The 16,552-nt window shown below is 40.2% G+C and overlaps 2 protein-coding genes across 9 annotated transcripts in view; one reads left to right on the top strand and one right to left on the bottom strand.

The window, feature by feature from the left end:
- Positions 1-16,552, bottom strand: part of fryb (furry homolog b (Drosophila)) — an 80,878-nt gene that overhangs the window by 38,200 nt on the left and 26,126 nt on the right. For all 8 annotated transcript variants that reach the window (XM_078266245.1, XM_078266240.1, XM_078266241.1 and 5 more), the window contains exons 2-17: positions 14,915-15,108; positions 12,583-12,636; positions 12,280-12,419; positions 11,721-11,811; positions 10,346-10,425; positions 10,027-10,107; positions 7,387-7,555; positions 6,521-6,613; positions 6,188-6,286; positions 4,292-4,393; positions 3,730-3,833; positions 3,235-3,343; positions 2,649-2,735; positions 1,457-1,628; positions 1,238-1,370; positions 210-317 (exon numbers count right to left, since the gene is read on the bottom strand). In XM_078266245.1, coding sequence (XP_078122371.1) covers positions 210-317; positions 1,238-1,370; positions 1,457-1,628; positions 2,649-2,735; positions 3,235-3,343; positions 3,730-3,833; positions 4,292-4,393; positions 6,188-6,286; positions 6,521-6,613; positions 7,387-7,555; positions 10,027-10,107; positions 10,346-10,425; positions 11,721-11,811; positions 12,280-12,419; positions 12,583-12,636; positions 14,915-15,034 — 1,742 coding nt within the window. In that variant the 5' untranslated portion in view covers positions 15,035-15,108. The remainder of the gene's footprint in view (positions 1-209; positions 318-1,237; positions 1,371-1,456; positions 1,629-2,648; positions 2,736-3,234; positions 3,344-3,729; positions 3,834-4,291; positions 4,394-6,187; positions 6,287-6,520; positions 6,614-7,386; positions 7,556-10,026; positions 10,108-10,345; positions 10,426-11,720; positions 11,812-12,279; positions 12,420-12,582; positions 12,637-14,914; positions 15,109-16,552) is intronic.
- On the top strand, positions 7,127-10,066 carry LOC144527908 (uncharacterized). Its single transcript, XM_078266250.1, has 2 exons — positions 7,127-7,653; positions 7,777-10,066. Exon 2 carries the CDS (start codon positions 7,995-7,997, stop codon positions 8,577-8,579), a length of 585 nt encoding a protein of 194 aa, XP_078122376.1. The 5' UTR covers positions 7,127-7,653; positions 7,777-7,994; the 3' UTR covers positions 8,580-10,066.

Genomic DNA, 16,552 nt, shown 5'->3' with positions numbered 1-16,552 from the left:
GTAGATAAAAACACATGAACAGAGTTGAATGAACAAGATCTCACCAACAGAAAGAGAAATCTCTTCTCTTGTGTAAAAAATGTATAAAAATATGTCAAATGATCAGCTGTAACTCAACGGAATAGACCTCAAATAAACATATGCGTTTTGAATATAATTAGCATGTAATAACAAACATTAAGTCAAACATTAATCCTTCTCAAACTCACCGTGAGAGAAGGTCAATGAGTTCAGGCTTGGACATGGCATCAGGGAGGATGCGAGGAATGGCAGCCACACATGTCCTGAACAGGTCGATTTTAGGCTTCCTCTCACCACTGTCAAAGAGGGAGGGGGACGTTAAGCACGCTTGCTTAAGGCAGGGAAAGTTAGCCATTTGTAACTCAAAATACAGTTATGTCATGTTTGCAAAAGATAATCTATCTACTATAAACACGCAAAATGTATTTATCACAAAAGCTCAGTTGCTGAAATAGCATAATTTCAAACATTTATTTTATTTTTGTTGCTTCAATTTGAAATCGGGCTTTAATTAATCAACCTCAGCACTAAAAAGGCTGAAAAGACCAGTTCACGAGTCTGGAGGGAATTCTCATGGAAGAATCTGATCCGTTTCTCTATTACATCAAAAATTTAAAGTAAGCAGCTGTGCAGTCGCCAGAAATGTTGGCGAGGATGCGGGTCTGTTGATGTAGACCATTGGCATGTTTTTTTGGAAATGTCAGAAAGTACATATATATAGTATATTGGGAAATGGTAAGTAAGGAGTTACAACGAATACTAGGGTATAAGGTCCCTAAAAGTTGTTTGGTGCTTTATCAATGTAAATTCCCTGAGGAAAATATTATTGCTAGTGATAGATATTTGATCAAAATACTGCTTGATGCTAGCAAGAAAGTTATCACTCGGAACTGGGGTAAGGAATAACCACCAACGAAGAATCAATGGCTAACAATTGTGGAAGAAATCTTTTTAATGTGACTGACACATAAACTGAGAGTACAAGAAAAACAAAATGGACCCTATACAAGACTCAAATGACGACACTGGACTAAAACAATAGTTAACAGAAACATTACTCTCAAAGGTTGTAAAATGTGAAGGTAATCCCAAAGCAGATTACTTTTGATTTGTTTGCTGCCGTTTGTGAGTTTGTTCTTTCATTTAATGTCAATAGAGATTTAAGTGAAAAAAAAAAGGCTGAAAAGACACATTGCTGTACTTTGTAGTTACATACGTGATCATGTCCTCTGGTTCTTTGTTGAGCATCTGGACGCTGGTGAGCATCATACAACGACCCACCTCCTTGTCCAAGTGTCTCAGGATGTTGTCCAGAGCCTTTCGCACCTGGGAGTAGTACAAGGACATGCCTGTGGAGAACAGGAAGAGACAGTTCATGGAGTCAGAGACTACATTCAAGTTAAACTAGTTTGAATGCCTACAGACACACACAGACCTATTATTTTGGCTTCCTCTTCAGTAAGCGTCTTGCTGAGATAAGTTTTCTTTTTCTTCAGAGAGTTTCCAGAGGGCAGAGTTGCTCCTGTGTTGGGCATGGGAGGCTCTCCGTCCTTCTGTTGCAGAGCATCTGCTATCACCAGGAACGCCCGGAGACCTATGTTCATACGCTGGAACACCGATAAAGCACAGCATCCTCAATACGTGCCAGAGAGTCTGTTTATCAAGAGCAATGGCAAATTTGTAGCAGGGATTGAATAAATGCACATCACCAGCCACAACAGTATCTTTACTACTGTGTATGAATGTTTATTTGGGAATATTGTGTTTTTTTTTAAACATTCAAAAAGTCAGTGCCTCTCAATACAGAATAGTTTTCTTCTATTTATAAGTGATCTTACAGTGTCTGTAATGTACTACTACAACATGTATATGATTAATGGTTTATATATTATGATCTCAAAATCCTGATTACGGTCTTACTGTAATTGTAAATATTTCTGAATTATCCAAAACAAACTGAAAATTGATGCAACAGGACCTCTTTCTTATCTTTCAAATTCCACTTATTCCCTGTCAAAACCTGGCACTTACATTACCCACAATGCAACTAGACCGGCAACAGTTTGGTCAGAGATTCAGTAGTGTTATGCTAGTTGCGGCTAATTTAGCCTCGAGACGCTAGCCTCAAGCAGAGATTAGGAGTGAGCTACAGAGGTCTGGTAGGCTCACTTCCTTCTAACTCCACACCCGCAGATTTATTTCATTTTCAAACTTGTAGTCTTCAGCCCCAACTGACGCTGATTGAAGTGACATCACTTGAGGCAGTTTAACAGACACTCTCTGCAGCCACAAAAGGCATAGTGCAACTTTTTGCACATATGCAGTAGTACTCCCCAACATCTGTAAACAGACTTTCTTAAGTAAAATCAGTGGAGTTCCCCATTTAAACTGCAGTGATTTTAATATTTGTTTCTGTCCATATGACCAGAATCCTGTAATCCTATTGCATATGATCAACCCCAAGTGCATCTCTTTACCACAGCTGCAAAGGTCCGTATTCAAAGCTCCAACAGAGAGCATACCATTCTTTACCTTCCTCGCTGACTGAAGACTAACAATAACAACTGGAATGCTCATCCTTGTGATATGGCCAGAGGATACACTATAAATGTGTGTGCTCTCTTTACCTCTGGGTTGAGACTGAAGGCTTTGGCAGGCTTCCCAACACTCAGCAGGTCAAATATGATCTCCTTCATGGCGAAATCCAGCCTCTCCTGAACAGAAGACAAACAAACTGCGGTTACAGGATTTCAGAGTTAATGTGGTATGAGGCAGCTAGTACATTGACTGTTTGTCACCGATGGTGCACTGATGGGACATTTTTATTAAATAAAAAAAGAGATCTAAGGACAAGACAATGTATGGATATAATAAGTGTTATTTACACCAAATGTCATATACAGTATATTGTTTGGTAATCATGTATTATCAGAGCAACTGTGGGAGAAGGTACTGAAATTATATATGTTTTAGCTTTTGACCAGCAACTCTGTCAACTAAGAATTTCAGATTAACCAGTGTTTGTGTTTCTTAGTGATAGCAGAGAGAAGCACAGAATAAATCTTAAAAGTTGGCACATTGTTGGTTCCACACTAAATACAACAAACCCCGCTTCATTTCTCATGTGCTTTGACCTAAAGCAGAGAGTACCGACCTACATCTAAGACTTCATGTGAGTTTGTGCATGAGAGTGTGTGCAAGTGTGATACACACCTGCGCAATAAACTGGATAATCTTGACAAAAATATTAAGGGGCATGTCTCTGGGCACAACGCTCCGACTCCCTTTGGGGAACAGAGTGGAGGTGATCGACGTCAGCCGACTGAGGGAAAAAGGAGAGACGAGAGAGAGGAGAAATAGGTTAAGAACCTCAGGAAAATCGTTACACGTTTCTCTTTTTTAATGATAATAAATCATGTCCACATCAATTTTAGGAAGCACGCATAACACCACGACAATGCTCTGCATTTCACCGAGTTGATAACTTGGTTGAGTTAAGAAGTAAATCTGCAAAACACTTTACATCAGAAATGTTAACAGCACAAAAGAAGAAGCGTAAACACAGCTAAAACTTAACTTGTTCATGGTTATTATAACAAGGCATCACTATTTATTTAGAAATTAAATATTGATGCTAAAGACTTATACACGATCAAAGTTACATCTTACATTTTGTTGATGAGAAATATAACCACATGTGGCTGTTACCTCTGTGTTCCAGTGTTGCTCTCGCACTTTATTCGGATCATGTAGACCCACAGCAGGCGGTAGAGTGACTCTAGAGCCACACGTGCCATCTTGGGGTCTTTATTCTGCGTTCATGCACGTGGAGACAAAAACTTATTATGTTTCACCAGGAGCAGTATTTCACATACCTCCATCTTACGAAAAAATGTTTCACAGGTTAATTCCTCTTAGCCAACATGACAAAGAGACAGGCATTCCTCATATATTGTACCTTACAGACAAGTGATTTACTGTATGCACTACATAAACTGCTTTCTCAGCATATGCCGTGTGGTCATAAATAGTGTGATCATAAATCTTGTACACAAGTCTTAATGTTTCCCTTTAGGCAATTCATACTGATGGTTGATGTTAAAAGTTGAAGTTCACTGTGGTGTGCATGTACTGTTTGTCCCTTTGTCAAGATCGTTCCCAGTGGGTAGGTATTTATTGCACAGGCTGCATTGTTTTTGTGTGCGAGTATAACACTGCTTGTGATCTATACAAATAACCCCTACTGGTAATTCTTGCATTGAAAGCTGACCTTGAGGTTTGAGAGGCAGTTGTTGAGGAAAATGTGCCAGCGGCTGAGAAAGAACTGCTTCTGACTGACACACAGCAGGCAGGTCACCAGAGGATACAGAGCCTGGTGTGGAGAGAGAAGACAGATGGGAGACATTTGCATCAGGCACTTTAAATTCAAAGTATATTCTGTGTAGACATAAACAATGGATTACGGCTGTCTTCCTCACACGTTTTCTACATGCATGCAACTTGCATGCATCTTTGAAACCGTTTTTAGACTATGACTAGTAAAAAAATGTTTTTGTTTCAAGCTAAAATCTCATTTCTGAGCTCTTCCTTCATCATCTAAAAGCAATGGGCAATTACATTAGTTCTGATTAAGCTTTTCACAATCATGTTCCACTTGTTTCAGGCCTAATGAATCCCTCATTAACCTGATTTTTTTCCAATCATCTCTGGAATTAAGTCAATTTAACAAAACAAAACATTTTTGTTCATTTTCTGTGATTTATCTTGCCGCTGGGTGAGTCTGACGTTTAATTCATTTATTGCGATTGTGAACACTTTTTTCCCTCCATTTCATGGACATGAAATGAACGCAAAAGTTTGAACAATACCATTACAAGTTTATGGAAAACTTTCAACATAAAGTTCACATACAGGAATCTGAACTTGATGTCTCGTCTGTTCAATCATCTGGTAAGGGTATGCAAGTCCGCATGCAGATCATTCTTAAACATGAATACCTTCAATGACTGGTGTGAGTCCAGGTACACCCTTGTCATGAATGGTTATGGGAGCAACATTTACTTGTCATTCCTTATCAAAGTTCTCTTTGAACCTGTCACTCTCTCTCACAGGTACTCAGTTAAATAAAAACAATTACAGAAATAATCCATGATAGGAATGACAGTTTTTAATTACTGTCATTCCCATCATGTCTGTACATTCTGCTCTGACATGGCAGTTTATGTGTCTCAGTATGTGTGCAGAGAGGTGTGTCAAGCATTAAATGCATGGTTTGCTCGGAGGATTTGGAGAATGTGACAAAGGAAATGTGCATACTGGTCGAGTGACATGTCTGCAGGCCTGAGTACACAAGTCTCTGTCGCAGCAGGAGGAACCCGTGCACATACTGTATCACAAATAGTACATCAGCAGCAACCAGCAATAAAACAACACAGCAGCCTGATGCCATGTTCTCAAATGGCTGTGGAATACAACTCAAAGGTGGGGCAACATTCAGGAGAAACCTAAAGAGAGCATTGCTGCGCTGGACTACAAAGAATCTTCATTTTATTAAGTCATAAAAACTTTACTATCTTAAAACCAGTGGGGAAAAAAAATCCAATTTCAATCAATTCTTTTAAGAATCTTCTAGAAATGAGTGTCTTTCTGTTCTTTTTTACTTATTTTAGGGAAAATAAGACTTCAGAAACTAAAAGAAATGTATAGGAAAGATTAGTGAGGAAGATTATTTTTACCAGGAAAGAATGCAGTTAAATTTGGTAATACTGCATCAAAGAGCATCGCCTGTTCCATAATTTCCTTAACATGCATGGTTAAAACTTTGAGACTGTGACAAACGGAATTTTCATACCAGTTCTGACAAATAAACAGAGTAGTTTTATAGCATGCTTGTTGGTGTAAGACCACTATTTCAATAAGGGAGATGTACTGCATCTAATTTACTGATTCCCCTGCCTGTTTCCCTGCTGTGGGCAAATATTGCCCATATGGCACTGCTACAAAAACTAGCCTGCGTACTGCATACTGCACTCCGGTCTCCTTCCCATGGAGAGATAAAAGCCCACATGGTGGAGAGTTACAGTAAGTGATTTCACCAATTGCTGTTAATGGAGAGGAAATGAAGAGAGATGAGCAGTGATGAAACAGAATATGGGGGGAAACTTACCAGAGAATGTTTCTTCCTAGAGGACAGGTCCAGTGTGGTATCGTACAAACTTTCTACGAAATTTCTTAGACATGGCACGTTCACCTCGTTCTTCACAGTCTGGGGGAGGAAGCATAATACAAAAGTTAGTTCAGAAAAGTGTTTTTTACCAGACCCCAACCGGATATAAACACTATATATTTAGACCAGCAGGTATACTGTACAGCAAAAAGACTAACAGACTTTTTATTTAAAGACAAACAATAACTTCAATGCGACTCTGGCTTACAATGTATCCAAAAAAGCAAAAGTGCACAGAGTAGTGCTCTTAGCACTAAGATGAAATGCACTTACAGCAGCTACAGGTACAAGTATCTCCACAAAGAGTCCGGCTAATGAGTGTTTAATGTCTTTATCCTTCACTTCCAAGAAATACTGTGCACACTCCTAAAGACATAAAGAGAGAAAGAGAGACAGTGAGAGAAATAATGTATGTACATGTGATTGCAAGGTTCAAATCCCTGTATTGTAATGGGTGAAGGAAATGAGAAACATTCTCACCACTGCAATTAGAGATGTTCCGATACCGATACCAGTATCGGTATCGCCTCAGATACTGCCTAAAATGCTGGTATGGGTATCGGGAAGTACTGGAGTTTATGCACCGATCCAATACCACGTAATAAAGCCCTAAGGAAAATCTACATTAAAGTAGTTTATTTATGTTCTTTTTCCGTTATAACTGACTGTCAAACTGGATAACAAAAGAAAGTTTGGAGAAAGAGTTTAACCTGAGCCAGACCGACAACAAAGATAGAAATCATATCACATCCATACAGGGATAGTAGTATACAGTTGTTAAAACATAATAAAATATATGACACACTGGTATCGGATCAGTACTCAGTATCGGCCGACACGCAAGTTTAGGTATCAGAATCGGTTTCGGAAAGCAAAAAATGGTATCGGACCATTTCTAACTGCAATTACCATCAAAGGGCCAATACACAAGGCACTTAACCCTTAATTACTTCAGTGGAACTTCTCAGTAGTGAATAGGATAGCTATATGATAGCACTAAATAGCTTCCAGACATGAACTTATGCAGATAGAGAGTGCGTCTGTCCTATGAACACTCCTTGAGATACCTATACCAGAGCCTCTTTACAATTTGTTGGCATGTAAATAACAGCTAAGGGACCAAATGATTTCAGCTCTACCTGCATGAACTGGAAGGAGGCTTCAAAGTCTTCCACCGGGTACATTTTGATGCGGAAGAACTTGAGTCCCATGATGAGGCTGATGGTGGACTGGATAACGTAGGGGCTCTGCTCCTTCTGTCTCAGCTCCTTCAGCTCAGAGATGAACTTCTTCCTCACTGCTGGGAACCTGCCGAGGAAATGGCAACCAGATGTGAACAGTCGCTATATTCTCTGGAGTTTTAGTAAATGTTTTCATTACCCAAGTCTCAGCTGTCTGGTGGTATGGTAAGTGTTATTACTACAACAAAACACAAAAAAAAACTCAAACTGTTGATTTGCATATATTAAACTAAACTCGTACTCCTCTACTCTACTCTACTCTACTCCTCTGCCTGACTCCACCTGCAGGTGGACCACAGACTTCCTGTCTGACTGGAAGCAGCGTGTGAAGCTGGAGAAACACATCTCTGACTCTCTGACCATCAGCACCGGTTCCCCTCAGGGCCGTATCCTTTCCCCTCTGCTCTTCTCCCTGTACACCAACAGCTGCACCTCCAGTCACCAGTCCTTCAAGCTCCTGAAGTTCGCGGACGATACCACCCTCACTGAACTCATCTCTGGTGGGGATGAGTCCGTCTACAGGCGGGAGATTGACCACCTGGTGCAGTCAGAACAACCTGGAGCTAGACGCTCTGAAGACAGTGGAGATGGTTGTGGACTTTAGGAAGGATGCAGCCCCACCCGCCCCCATCACCCTGGGGGACTCCACAGTTAACATTGTGGAGTCCTTTCGCTTCCTGGGCTCCATCATCTCCCAGGACCTCAAGTGGGATCTGAATATCAGCTCCCTCATCAAAAAAGCCCAGCAGAGGATGTACCATCTGTGGCAGCTAAAGAAGTTCAACCTGTTAAAGACAATGATGGTGCACTTCACCTGCTCCATTACCATCTGGTATGCTGCTGCTACCACTGCTAAGGACAAGGGAAGACTGCAATGCATCATCCGCTCTCCTGAGAAGGTGATTGACTGCAATCTGCTGTCTCTCCAGGACCTGTACGCCTCCAGGATGCTGAGGCAGGCAGTTAAGATTCTAGCCGATCCCTCTCTCCCCGGACACAAACTTTTTGAACCTCTGGCAGGAGGCTGCGGTCCATTAGGACCAAAACCTCCCGCCACAAAAACAGTTTATTCCCCTCTGCAGTCAGCCTAATCAACAAGGCCCTGGACCCCCACTGACATTGAATCTCATCCTACATCCTGTCCTCTGCACAAACTATATATCCTGAACTTTGCTCATCCCTCAAATATTTTTTGTACATCTTGCCCTAATCCATGCAGCCTCTTTTTTCTTTCCTAATGTTATTTAGTTATATGTATATGTTTTGCTGTTTTGCATTTGAACGTGTGTGTGTGTGTTTGTTTGTGTTTGTTTGTTTGTTTATGTACCCAACATCCAGATAGATTTTACAAGCAGTGCTCTGCAGGCCTATCTTTAGAATGGCATCTGGAGGGGTGATGTGGAGGGAATGTGTATGTGTGTGTGTTTTTTTCTGCATGCGCTTTTGCATGCTTCACAGGGGTTGCCACAGCAGTTAAGTAAGTGGAACAGTCATCAGCCTTCTGTTTAGTGCTGAGTGTTAAAATAAGATACACATAAACACTGTGATCCATAAACCAAGCTAGAAAAACACACACATAATGACAAGAATAAAGTATGCGCCCAGATTGTTTATTGCCTGTGTGTACTCAACCTTTTCACAGCCCTGTGTTTGAATAATGTACTACAAATAAATAAAACCGAAAAGGTTGTTAGAAATAAACAAAGAAGCTTAATCAAGTGGGAAACCCATCATCCACACAGAAGACAGTCTGCATCTGCTGAACCAGATCTCAAAGTATTGACTTTGATCCATTATTACTCAATGACTGTTTAGATGATGTGATGGCTCTGCTAGTGTGTGTGTGTGTGTGTGTGTGTGTGTGTGTGTGTGTGTGTGTGTGTGTGTGTGTGTGTGTGTGTGTGTGTGTGTGTGTGTGTGTGTCAGCAGTGACTGAGCCGCCTTATGAACCTCCTCCATCACAATAATAAAACACACACACACACACACACACACACACACACACACACAAACGTATTTACCAAAACACAACACACAACCAGACTACTAGCAGTTTCTTTTCCTCACATACTTAAGACAGAGGGACAGCAGTTGTAATTGCTGTTTCCACAGAAAAGGAGGTCACGTGATCTGGATTACAAATGCTGCCTTTTCTGAGAGTAAAGACTTTAGATTTCATTCTAAACTAAGTCCACATTTAAAACAGAATTGTAGATATTTAAGTCATTGCCACACATGGCTTGTGAACGGTGGCACACAAATAAGGGCAATTGTAACATTTTGAATGACTGTAAGTTATTTTACTGTAACAGACTGCATCTGGCTTTGTGATATTTTCTGAACTTTAGATGATTTAGATTGCGTTTTACAGAGTTTCACTTATATGGGTATGTGGCAAATTGGAGATTACTTCAACAAGTTCACAACAAACAAACCAAAAGACGTAATGTCAACAGATACACCCTGTTGACATCCAAACGTTTCATGTGTATGCTCACACAAACATGCATGCAGTATATACATTAATTTACCCAGTACCTGGACTGAGCTACAACTCCCACTACTTCAGCGTAGAGGTCAGCCACTATGTGCATGTTGCCTGTGTTGGGTCCCAGATACCTAGGAAGTAAATACAAACATGTTTTTTATAGTATATATAGATAATATATATATATAGTGCTTTGTAGAACTGTGATAACAACAGACACATTTCTTATGTTTGTAATTTGCATAAATGCATGTGGATGTCAAATCTGCACGTGAATATGTTGCAGTTGGTCAGAAAGTGAAGAGAGTAATGTAATGAAACTCTAAACTGTCTAAAATTATTTGTATTTCTATATGTGATCTTTCTTACCCTTCGTTGTATTTGAAATGCTTGAAGGTCAGGTTAATAACTTCTTGGATGAGACCATCCAAAAGAGGATGGAGGGGGATCTGGATTGAGAGAAATATTTTATTATTTTATCCTGAATTCAGTCTTATCACTGGATGTATATGAACATTTAATTAAAACAATCGGTCCAAATAAAATGTGCTATTTCCATGTACTCGGTACTTGGTGTGCAATATATTTGCATACTCTTGACTTGGATCAAGAAAATGCAAATAACTCTTTGTATTTCCTTTAACTTAGTTACAGTTTTACATGAGTGGGGTGTGAAATACTACATCTGGACAACTGATGTCAAGTAAGTGTTAATCAAAGAAGAGTGTGTTGAATATTTGAATCGTTTCCTGTGAGTGTTTGGTGTTTTAAGCCCCCAACATCGTCTTCCAGGCAGTGCTGCCTGGAAGGCCTAGGATTAGGCAATCGTTAGGATTAGGTGCCTTGAAGTCAACAGTCGCAGCGCTGCCTTGAAGTCAACGTTGGGGGCTTAAAACACCATCGAGCTGTGGCCAGTTAGCTCAGTTGGTAGAGCAGGCGCACATATGTAGAGGTTTATTCCTCGACGCAGAAAGTCCAGGTTTCGAATCCGACCTGTGACACTTTTCCTGCATGTCTTCCCCCCTCTCTCTCCCCTTTCATATCTCAGCTTTCCTATCCAATAAAGGCAGAAATGCCCAAAAAATTTATAAAAAAAAAAAAAAACCACCATTAAGCTTTCCTGCGATTTGTTTAAACCCTTTTGCAGTATTTTGCAGGCATCTGTATTAAAGGATTTAAACAAAGGCAAACAGTACTCAAAGTGACGATTATGTAACTTTTTAATGTTTCTGAAGCTCTGTAATTTTGCATACAATTGTCTTTAATTACCTGTAACAGCAAACAAGACTAACAGAACGCTATTTTTATATAGTTTTTAGTAACGCCTCTGCCCAGGTCCGATTTTTTCCCGCGAAGTCACAAAATGATTTGTGGCAGATAGACAGCGCTACAGTAACACATTCTAATGGGTCACAGATTTCTTTGTAACACCGGGAAATAAAAAAATAAAAAGTAAATTAATGATTGCCTGTCTGAGCAAAACATTCATTGTGACTATATGACCTCCCCATAACGCTAACTTGGTAATACAGTGGGCAATACAGCACAATAAAGAAAAGACCTTTACAGCAGCAGGTGTGGTAAAAACACTACCGCTTTTGTCCAAAGCGGCCGCTAGAATCAACACAAACTGAAAGTTACATATAGCCAAGTTCCTAAAAGTTAAACCCACTCATGCTGATAAGTTTGAGGAGACATATGGCATAGTGCTAAATTATTGATCACACTGTAAATTGAGACTCACCTGCTTCAAAACCTCTATAAGTACTAGAGAAAAGATGAAGTCTATTGCCAGATCTCTTCGCTCCAATAAATAGTCCTTCTGCTGCTCATCACTGAGAGACAGACAGACAGAGAAACAAAGAAACAGAAATTTGATGCGTCACATTCTCTGTAACAGTGTTGATCCTGTATTCTGGATTAGTTGTAGCGCTTGTGCCGTTTATTTGTGTATTTTTTTTTCAATGGCAGTATTGTTTTAAATTAGACTTAGACTAACCCTTTTCTGCTGTTTGTATGGCAGGGCTATATACAGTTAGTCTGTTGTACCAACAGTATTGCTTTTTGTTAGGTAAAGTAAGTTTGTTAAAAAACTTGAAAAATGAGCCATGATGAATACGTAAAATATTTCATAGCAATGTAGTGACCTGAGTCCTGTCCATCTGACATGGTGGTGTGTCGTGTTTTTAGACCATACACTCTTTGTATGTGACAATGTAGACCTCCAAATCTATTTCAACTTCTCAGGTGGGTGCAGAGAAGACTTTTACAATGGAGAGTGTGTGCTGTTTGTGTCCTCCTACTTTTTTGACTTGGTGTTGGCCCTGGGTCGATATTCATGGGACTCGTCTTCCAGGCCGTTCTGCCTCTTGTACCAGTCAAACAGAGTCCTCAGGATAGACGGCAGGCAGTATTCTGCTAGGGAACTCATACTGCTGATCAACTGCACAGAAAGGAGGAGGAGGAGGAGGAGCAGGTAAGTGAGAGAGAGTTAGAGGTTAAGCCCATTCCCAAAATTAGACAACGTTACGGCAAGATTTGGATGAAACAGGAAAAAAGGGTTAGGGCAGTTCTAATGTGTCCATGTCCATGTCAGGTACACGCACCTGGTCGAACTGTGGGTCTTCTCCTCTCTGCAGAGATTTGTTAAGTGGCTTCTCCTGTTTGATAAGAACAGACAGAAGTGAAAACATTCATGTCAGAAGACACAAGAAAAGGTAGACATTTTATTATGAAACTTTGAGACAGGAACACGCAAGTTCAAATGCCTCAAAACTGTTGTAAAACTCAGACTGACCAAAGTGTCACTGCAATTTTTTTCACTGCAATTTGTTTAAATTGCTTATATATCCTAGACTCCAACCTTTTGAGCCTGTAAACATATAGTCTGTAAATATTGAAGACATTTAAAACATATGTTGGTGTTGCATTTTCACCTAAATGTACATTTGTAAATGTGTTCATCGGCTGCCTAAAACAAGCCCAGAACCGATTTCATTACTTAGTATCAGACTAGCTGCTTAGGCAATAACCTTGTTATGTTCCCTTCATGGAACATATCAGGTGTTCAGCACTAAGAGCTGCAAACTTACAAAAACAGTGAGGTAAAAAGCCAAACCTCTTAACACATATACATTATGAATGAATGAATCTGTTTTGATCAAATCCCGTAACCTTCTACGTATTTTAAAAACCATTGGGTGCTTGATGTGACTAAAATGTATGTGGAAATTGCAGGGCTCCAGACTGCGACCAAACGGTCGCATTTTGCGACCATTTTTTGAGACAGTGCAAGTATTTTTAACAACTACTCGCACGTTTCGTTGTGATAGCTGATAAGGAGTTAGCCTTAGCCTGACGTTAGCCCTCCTCTCTTCCCCCTCTGACTCACTGATTTATTTGCATTTGTACACCAATGGTAATGTCAGCTCTGACATTTGCCACACGCCACGGTGCCGCTCACTCACTTGGGTGAGAGAGGTAGAGATGTGACAGCAGAGAGTGGAGACTGCTTCTACTGTATGAAAAAGAATACCATATAGGCTTGCTTTGCCTGGACATAAGCTAACGGCACGTTAGTTTAATTTAACTTTAACTTTAATATAAATATATAACTATTTACCTCGTCAAAACAAATAGTGCTTGTGTGTTTTGAGTAGGGGTGCACGATTCAGAAAATTCAATATTGATTTTTAGGCTCAAGATTCGATTCAAAACACAATTCACAGTATGTAAATGTAGTTACTTTTCCCATATGACCGCAGTAGACATACAATTATTTTTTTATTAAAAAATATGAATCGCGATTCGAAAGTGAATCGATTTTTTTGCACACCCCTAGTTTTGAGTGTCGTGAGCTCCTTTCTCTCTCTCGCGCTCGCTCATCACTCAATCTTTCCCACACTGGGTGTTAGATACTTAGTTAGATACTCCCCTTTCCGTGGAAGTTTAGTCACCTTAGATATGATTGTTATTTCAGTGTTAACAAAAACAGAGAGGAGAGAGGGAGAGCCCGTATGAGGCAGAGGCAGTAAAACAGTACATAATACTTTGTTTACATTTCTCAATGTCTGGATGTTTGTTAGGCACCATTCAATTAAAATGTGACTGTTAACTAAAACAAAACAGCACATTGTAGTTTCTGTATTTATTACCAAAGCATTTATCAGTAATACAGGTAAAATGGGGGAAATATGAAAAATTGCTCTGCAGGTTGATTTAAGGTGTGCGCCCCTAACATTTTCCGTTAGGGGCTACAGTTCTCCTAGTAAAAAAAGTTAGTCTGGAGCTCTGAATTGCCATTTCTAATAAACACAAATGCTATGTTGTGTCGATGTAACATTTGTTTAGCTGTAAGTGGACCTCAAATGCATCAGAAGTTAAAAAAGGCGATATAATATAATATAATATAATAATATATACTGTAGCGTTGTGCGTTACCGGCCTAGCCAGTAGACCTTGATAGTTGACAAATGGCTGTGAAGAGGTTACAGTGTGTCTCACTGTAAGATGCAAACTAAAACAGCTAAAAAAGATGATGAGGTTTTAACATTCACCATTCAGGTTTGCTAATATGTAAAATATTGCCATTCAAAGGTTTGCACTGTGTGATCATAGAGAAAAACGGTTCAAATATGACCCTAATGAGAAATAGGTAGCTACAGAAAATAGATACATTGAAAAGTTGTTAGGCCTTTTATAAATTAGGCTATATTATATATAAGCCAGGATGCTGGGGATATACTATTTCGCAGTGAGGCATATTGTAGGCATCTCTTCCTCTGCACAAAAAAAGACTGCAGTCAACAAACACTGTCATAAAAAACTCCACTCCAGATAACACAATCCAGTCCAAAATGTATACCTAAATGATGCTGTAACCTGAGAAAGATGGGATAAAAAACGAAACAAAACAAGATGAGATGCAGTTGCACTTACCAGTGGTTCGGCCATGATGATGCGAATCTTGCGTTCGGAGAGCAAGGTGAAGTTGGCAAACAAGCTTTTTAGGACGAACTCGCCCGGCTTACTCTCTGGGTCCACGTTGACGGGCGCCATGACGACAGGACCCTTCCTCTCTGCCAAGGTTCCACTGACTGGCGGGAGGGGTGGCTTCAGTCCCACTGGAGAGGCTGGGGAATGTCAAGACAGGTCAGTTAGTCTGAGACAGGGGTTTGACACGAGATTATACTCGGGCAAGTTCTGCATCCATAAGGAAAGTATTTTTTTCTATAATTTCTAAGCAGATTCATGGATGTTTATTCATGATGGAGATGATTGGAGATGATCTATCATGTCTGTGTGTTCAGATTTGACTTAGTATGACTGTGCTGAGTGAGTTTCTCCAAGTTTGACAGGGTACACTTTCCAGACGCACACACACACGCGCGCACGCACACACACACACACACACACACACACACACACACACACACACACACACACACACACACACACACACACACACAAAATAATGTTTTAAAGAAAGGGACATGTACATCACAAAGACCATTTAGCAACAGAGCACATTAAAAAAGCTTGCTGGGCAGTCTATGTTTTCATTTCTCCCTTCTGATTACATAGTCAGGGAGACTGGGCACTTTTAATTCTTGCAAGACGTAATGATAAACAGACAGAGAAAGACAGACAGGGAGTGGTTGGAGTCTAGAAGGGGTTTGAGTGAGACAGACAGACAGACAGACAGACAGATATAAGATAGGCCATTTCCTGTCATGTGTCTCTAGGAATATTGGCATGCCCTTAAAATAGAACAAACTGATCACTATAAGAAATGGCGTCAGTGACTATACACTATAAGAGCTTAAGCAAGACTTCAAGAAATCATCAACAGGACTATTATTACTTACAGAGAATCATAGGTCAACCACTAAAGTTCATGAAAAAACCCCAAACACAAACAATAGCTGTAACAGTTGCCAACAACAGAGACATGTAAGACTGGAGTGAATCTGCAGGTTTGATTGCCTGAACATGCTGAGAAAAACAAGGTGCGTAAAATATTTCAAACAAAGCACTTACTCACCCACACACTTCCAAGAAGTGTGTGTAAGTTAATAACTCTGTCAGGGCTAACTGATCTTTCATGACCTGACCTCACTGGAGAGGTGAGGTGTAAACAGTAATTCTCAGACAGGACAGGCCCCCAGGCCTCATAGACAGCAACCAGTTTGTGTGAAAGTTGAGCACTCAAATGAGGCAAACGTGTGCACATGAACTAACACGCATGCACGCTTACCAAGACCCTTGATGAAGCTGATGACACTAGCCCTGCTCCATTTAGTTGGCACTTCCATGGTGCAGACAGTCACACAGAGAGACAAGGATACGGCGGGTAGAGGTGGGTAAAATGGGCAGAAACAGTGGGATGGAGGAAGGATGGGACACTGTGAGAGGGTGGAAATGTGAGAAAGGGTAGCTGAGTAGTCTACAAGGTGCAAAATACAGCTCCCATGATTGACAAATCAAAGTAATTCCTTTCAGAGAGATTAGCGGCGCAGAAGAAGTTTGTCTTTAATATCCAAATATTCCACCATGACAGTGACTGCAGACATCAGA

Source organism: Sander vitreus, chromosome 13 (assembly GCF_031162955.1).
Source record: "Sander vitreus isolate 19-12246 chromosome 13, sanVit1, whole genome shotgun sequence".
In the NCBI taxonomy this organism is placed as follows: Eukaryota; Metazoa; Chordata; class Actinopteri; order Perciformes; family Percidae; genus Sander; species Sander vitreus.
Note: the sequence above shows the minus strand (reverse complement) of the source record. Positions and strands in the feature narration are given on the sequence as shown.

Bases quoted from the DNA above. Each gene is read 5' to 3' on its own strand.
- LOC144527908 (XM_078266250.1), top strand. From the start codon at position 7,995: ATGAGTCCGTCTACAGGCGGGAGATTGACCACCTGGTGCAGTCAGAAC.